At 44.9% G+C, this 6,909-nt stretch overlaps 1 protein-coding gene across 1 annotated transcript; it reads right to left on the reverse strand.

Annotated features, from left to right (window-relative positions):
* Positions 1–471: 471 nt before the first annotated feature.
* On the reverse strand, positions 472–4,657 carry LOC118474222 (uncharacterized). The gene is made up of 2 exons (XM_035963710.1): positions 3,172–4,657; positions 472–2,378 (listed from the first exon to the last, which is right to left on the reverse strand). Exons 1-2 carry the CDS (start codon positions 4,634–4,636, stop codon positions 1,984–1,986), a joined length of 1,860 nt encoding a protein of 619 aa, XP_035819603.1. The 5' UTR covers positions 4,637–4,657; the 3' UTR covers positions 472–1,983.
* Between the last annotated feature and the right edge of the window lie 2,252 nt (positions 4,658–6,909).

A 6,909-nucleotide genomic window follows, 5' to 3' on the forward strand; every position in this document is an offset into this window, starting at 1 on the left:
CCATGCATATTCATGGGGGGCCTAACGAGTGCTACGAGTGAATGCGTAGCTTTGTCTTCTCTTATTCAATTTCGAGTTAGAGGTTAGAGGGAAGAGAACTCCCCCAAAGCAGCCATTCTCTTAAGAAGAGCTATTATCCCTTGTTATTTCTAAAATGTGTATCACCATACTGAATCTAGCGCAAAGCTAGGAATGATTATCGGAAGTTGGCTACTTACTTAGACTTAGGTAAATCAGTTCCTTCTCTAAGACCTAACTGCGCTGTCGAGGGTGATCTTGAAAGAGCACATGAAGGATAGGGAGGGACCGGAATTCCCCTTTTTTAAAGAGCTGCTTGTACTCAAGCTTGAAGGTGGAGATCTTATAAAGGTTGCCAGTAAGCAAGAAGCAAGCAGGTATCTATTAACAGCAATAGTCAGAGTCATATAAAAGGTAGCCAAAAAGAAGCATCGAATCCATCAGGTTGTATGAAATGAAAGGAGACCCACAGTCCCACTTCTCCTTCCCCCCGCCCCAGAAATGGGGCGGGCCTCGTTCTTCTTGACGATACCACCGTTCAAAAAGACTACAACCTTCTCCCTAAAAACGGAAATCTGGTTTGGCAGTCACAAGGAAGATTGTGTACCCCAACTCAAAAAAACAGGCACGGGACTAGCCCGCTGTCCCGAGGACAAGAAAAGGCTGTGTTTAGCCTTTTCGTGCGCGATCCCAATCGTGGACCGTTAAGTCGATATGGGCTTTATCTTAGGTTCCCCCGTATAGGTATAAAAGAAAACCCTTTTCCAGTTCATGTTATCGAGGACCTGGGCGATTTTTACCCGCTTCTCGGCGCTCGCCGTTTCAAGGTGAAGATCTTCGTTAATCCTTTTTAGGATTTTTTATTTTCGTATACGCTGGCATGAGCGAATAACATTTTTGATTCGTTCTCGCAAGAACGAAATGGATGGTGCTTCAGGTTCAGGGTTCGGCGGGGTGTGGCTTGTGGATGGTTCGGACGCGGCATTTTCCTCCGACTCCGATAAGTTGAGGTACTTTTGCCAACTCTCAGAGGCGGATCCCGAAGCCGACCCAGAAGAATTCATCCAATTTATGAGAGCGGATTCGCTACCGAAGAAGACCCCCAAGAGAGAAAGAATCACCAAGGCGAGACTCCCAGGGCAGCCCATCTTTCTCAAAAAGGAAGAGAGGGTGAGCCCAGAACCCCATTCTTTCAAGAAAGTTAGAATAGAATGAATTCTGTCGAAAAAGAAAGCAGGAAAATAGGAGTAAGCGAGTAGGGTCAACAAGATTCTAAACGAATACGCGAAGGATATTTTTTATATTATTCCAATTATTATTTATTGATTGATTATATAATTTTTTTTAGATCCATATTCATTTTCATTTGCAAATACAAACTCTCTTGCATTTTATTTTGACTTTAGCGCTAAGGATAAGGGAACGGAGAAAAAAAGAGCTGGCTTGGCTGGTACATCAAGCATATGACATATTGCTTGTTCGGTGTGGTACACATATCTGTCAATGTCAATCAAGTAAGAAAATTCATTCCCACTGTCTGAGGAAAAGGTGAAGAATTGCAATTTATTGAGCTTGTAAGGCCCGTCCCCGATAAAGGGTATAAATAGGGCTATAAGTAGGCCGTTTGCTATTGCAATAAGGGCTGCTCGCCTTTCCTTTTGACGGCTTGGCTTCCTATCGCTCCTATGTAGTGGTCGGCCTTAAAAGGAGTCTTCCTACCATACCATCATGCATGCCTATGTTATAGTGCGTTAAGCTTCGGCAGAAAGCAAGCAAGATGATGAAGCGAAGCTTCGTAGACAAGGCTCGTTCCGTGCTTTACTTACGAGCTCGTGTAGTAAGGCCTCGCCCTACTTCAATAAGGGCTTATGCACTCCACTCGTAAACGAGCGTTAGAGCTTTTTGAGCGAGCGAGCGAAGCCTTCCCTCACCCGAGAATTGCATTTCCGCTTCAGCTTCCCCGGTTTAGTTGGTTTGGAGGATTAATTGATTGGATACCCAATCCGCATAATCTTTCAAAGTCACTGCTTCTACGACGATAGGCGTAAAGGCATGATTAGTTCCACAAATCTCACTGCACTGACCATAGTAAACTCCTTCTCGTTGTACCGAGATGGAGGTAAGATTTGAACGACCAGGTACAGCATCACATTTGACACCTGAGGAAGGTACAGCCCAACTATGAGGTACATCAGCGGGTGTTACAATCATACGTAGATGAGTTTTGGCTGGTACAACCACTCTATTGTCAACTTCTAATAAACGTGATTGACCCAATTCTGGATCATCTTCTGGAATCGTATAACTGTCAAAAGTGAGTGACTGTTCATCGGAACTGTTATAGTCCGAATACTCATAAGGTTGGGTCGACGCCCGCCTCCCCCCAAACTTGACTTGCAAGTTTCCCCGCAAAAAGCTCTCCACGCCTACTCTTATTTTTAAAGAGCGCTATTCTTCTTTAGTTAGGTAGTTCTCCCCCCTCTTGAGTCACCCTTATCTAAAAAAAAAGGACGGAGTCTATCTAGATCATAGGATCACTGTATTCAGAGGTCAATTCTCTTTCTTTGACCTCCCACCGTTCACGACATCCCTTGCTTCTCGCAAGAACGGCTCCTCGGTGGAGGAGTAGAAGCGCTGGTCCCCTTCGGCCAAGTGCTTGTGCGTGCTCTTACCTACCGTAGGACCTCCGTCCCCGAAGCGAAGAAGGAGGAGCAGGAACAACAGGTTGTCCTCTCTTGGCCCAGTAGTTCCGCAACTACTACCGTGGTTGTTGCCAACGGGGATCCCCCATTCCGAAAGGTAACGGGGCCGGCCCTTAGGTCCAAAGTTGTATGCCACTGCTGTGGTGCCGATAGATTCACTACTGAAGCCCGTTATCGGACATTGCGGGCTTAGCATCTATTTTTCGTATATCGCTCCACCACACCGAGAAGAGGTATGTGTACCTCCAGCAATAACAAGAATGGAACCATAGGCTCCTATGCTGGGAGCATTTCGGGGTATAGGTCTAACCACCTCAACTCCCCGTTTCTGGCATGCTATAGTTCTTTTAGTCTCTCGACGACGGGAATGGGAGATGACCGGTAAGCCAGATGCTTCGCGAACCACCGGTACATTTCGTTGCACTTAAATCACCCTCGTTAAGAGGCGCACTCCGATACCATTGATGTCCAATAGCTTTGATAGTAATGGCTGGATCTACTAATACCCCGTCCATTGAGTATAACAGAGCAAACGATGGTATAGCAATGAACAATGGAATGACACTAGGAAAAATGGTCCGAATAATTTCGATAGTAGTTCCATGAACAATCCTTTGCGGGATTGGATTAGTTTGCTCGTTGAAATGCCATAAAGCGCGAACCAACATCCGTGATACGAAAACCAAAATCAGAATGAGGAAGAAAAAGATATCGTGATGTAAGTCAATGATTCCTTGCATCATAGGTGTTGCTGCGTCTTGAGATCCTAATTGCCATGGTTCCGCAGCATCACAAAGAGCGATTGTGAGGAATCGACATTCTAATGAACGAAGAATCATTGGCAGCACCAGAAGTAGGACCAAACCGAGAGTGAGTAGCATAGACAAGGATAGATTTGTGAATGAGACATAGTACTCACCAATATTCAGATCCAGAATTGGGTGAATTCCAAATTGATATTGATCCAACGGGCTGTTGAGATTAGGTAGGTTACCAAAATACCCTCTGCCTTGTTGGGCAATCAAGTAGTCCCAGTTGCCCTCGGCAGACATTCGGGCGTGCAGATCTTGTATTCTCTGACCAAAACAACTACGTCCCTGAGGTGTGTGAATCTCCTCGAGTAAGGAGCGCCAAAAAGCGTCGTAGTCCGCAATCGCACTCTCACGCCGGATACCAGAGAATAGATTCACACGGAAAGCGCTTATTTCCTGTACTGACGGGAGATTCAGGTTCCTCTCACGCAAGATACCTTCCATTTCTCTAAATAAGGGGAGGGCTCGGAGTACCCTATGCACATCCTCCACCGATTCCGATTCTCGATTTAGTGGGATTCCAGGCATCCCACGAGTTGCAATCATAATGGGTTTACTACTTGATAATAGCATTTTTCTATCCGTTAATAAAAATATCATCGTACTTGACAATTCCATCTTTTTCAGCTCTGCTCCCAAAAGAGAAAGGAGACTAGACTGATCCATTCTTGACGTCGGCGTTGGTTTTTCCAACGAAACGAAAAAAAGAACATTCGAACAAATAGACTTGATTCCATGACAAGCAAAAATGCTAGCTTCCCAGTACAGTAACGCATACACTATAGACTTTATTCTCCCGTGCTCTACCCAACGAAAGCCATAGTATAGTAACGAAAGCCATAGTATAGTTGAGAACAGGAGCGGGAGACTGAACACCGACACAATGTCGATTTGACAGATCATCGCCATCTCTTTTGATGTAACGAGCACTCTTTCACGAACTTCTCGGACAAAACGCAATGCTCGTTTCGCATACACTAGAGCGTTTGTCCCATCCTTATCTAGTGGGCCAATGAGATTACTATTACTATTACTATTACTATTACTATTACTATATACTATACGCATTTTCTGAGGAGCAACATGAGACTTGATTTCCTCCATCTCTGAATACGAGTTCAGCTCCGGCACCTATTGATTTAGCTCCTTCTAACATTATATATAATATATATCTATCTATTATCGCGTGTATACTTTCTTTACTTTGTATCTGTGCTATTTCGGTTTTCGTCGGCTACCTGACTTTGATTTTTCTCTTTCGAGCCGAGAAAAAAGAAAGATTTTAAAGCCAGGGTCCCATAACTTTATAAAATAAGAAAAATCCATTTTTCCTATATAGAGATGATATCGCGCTTGCGGCTCTTTCCCCGATTTATCGTTGATTCCTTTTCTTTTTTTCGCCTATGCCAACTGAGCTAACTAACTTGCTGTTTTTTACTTGTTTGGTATCTAGAAATGCCAATTCAGTGAAACATACCAGAATATCGTACTAGATAGAGACTGGGCTCGTCCTGTATCAAGTACTATCTGCCTTTCCATGGCCTTGAGCGGACCTTTACTCAGCTCCTGCTAGAAGGGCTTACGACGAATAAGATTGTTGGAATGGCTTTAAGTGTGCCGGGCTTGCCCCTATTCCAGTACTATATAGATAGCCTCGCCTCGATGGATCGTTGATTCCTCAATCATGGCATGCACAATACGCCAGAGAACCTAAATCATCACATCATTGTAATACGCATTTTCTTGTAAGTTAAGGGAATAGGCCCTGCCCTGGAAATCCATCTCGATCGAAAGCAAGTGAGCTTGTCGGTTGAGTCGTCATAGATAGTGGTTTCCTCAAGTCAAGCAAGCCCTAGAAACTCGATCCCACAGGGGAGGGGATATTCATTTGAGTTGCCGGTGCCGATCTACGCTTTCCAGGTAGTGAGCCTGCTTCATGACTCGATCTATATTTGATTTGCCGAAGATAGTGGTCTCCTTTTGAAGAAGTCGATTTTTCTCTTGCTTTTCCACCGGGCCGGTGCTCCCCTCTGTTAGGAAAGCTGGAAAGGTCTCTGGTTTGTGAGTGACAAAGGTTTCATTCATCTTACTGCCGTTTATTGGATCGAGAATAGAAACGATTGCTTGATGGCTGGTTGAACCATCCTTGCCAATGAGGTGGAGTGGCCAGTGCATCCCATGATATGAGTGACTGCTGGGCACCCTTCCCGCTACTTCTCTTTCCTCGGTAAGCGGATTTCCGTGGAGTTTGCTCCGCTCTAAAGAAGGGTTACCAGAATAGAAATAGGGGAAGGATAGGCCTCATCAATTAGCATTCTATTGAGTCATTGTTTAGCAATCTCGCAGTCATTGAGACAAAGACTTAGCACAGGAGAGGGATCACTGGAGCTATGGCACTTTTTAGCCAGTCTGGCTGAAAGCAGCCTAAGTCCAGGCAATGCAATTCCGGTGGGACGTGCCCAAAGTGGCTTTTGCCAGAAGAAGCGGTTTTGCGGGATGGGGAAAAAAAGGCATTTCAGTACATTGTTCGTCGAAGGAATAGAATAAAATAAAGGTATGCTCTCCTGAAAGGAGAAGGAATTCAGGCTAGCCCCCCTGCTCTATCGTCAGTCGTTCTCACTCCTTCGTCCATCATACTCCCCGCGCCGCACTCCCCAAACTCTATAGGTTGCGTTAGCAATACGAGCGAATTGGCGGTTTCGAGCGTGTAGCAATGCGAGATAGAAGATTGAGCTTGCATGCAATAGCTATGGGTAAGTGCGCCGTAGGCACGAGTGAAGGGAACTAGTAGCCTTATCACGTCAGGTAGCTAGCTAACCGAAGGAGATATATGCCGTTTCGCCACAACAACGCCTATCGGCCAAGACCACTTGAAGATGGAGAGTCAAGTCTATCTCGCCATGAAAAGTGAAGTGAAAGTAAAGTAGTAACAGGATTTCCATTGAAATACTATTATTTCCGATCTGCTTCATCCTCAACCAAACAAGACAGCGGATTCTCATTTATCATAGGTAAGATCAAAGAAGAAGAAGTCGGTTCTAGTCCCTTTGTTAGCCCGAATTGTTGCTATCTCTTTCTGTCGAAGGGAATGCAAACAAAGCGCATCATCCTAGTACGAGATCATCATCCCCGTAGGAGATTCCGGAGCTTTGCACATCCATCAGTCACGTGGACCATACGCACTGGTGCTTTTGCTCAGCTCTGTCGATACCTCGAGCTTCTATTTCTTCTGTTAAGGGAGATGATGTAAATGTCTTAGTTTTCCCGGTAATCCACAATCCATTGTCAAAAGCGAATTGTGAAATATCTACGCCTAAATGATCAGAGACTTAAGTTGCCTCCGTCTAAGGAACCCCTGGATAAGCTTCCTAGATCCT

This window comes from Zea mays, unplaced genomic scaffold, assembly GCF_902167145.1.
Source record: "Zea mays cultivar B73 unplaced genomic scaffold, Zm-B73-REFERENCE-NAM-5.0 scaffold_23, whole genome shotgun sequence".
Classification (NCBI taxonomy): Eukaryota; Viridiplantae; Streptophyta; class Magnoliopsida; order Poales; family Poaceae; genus Zea; species Zea mays.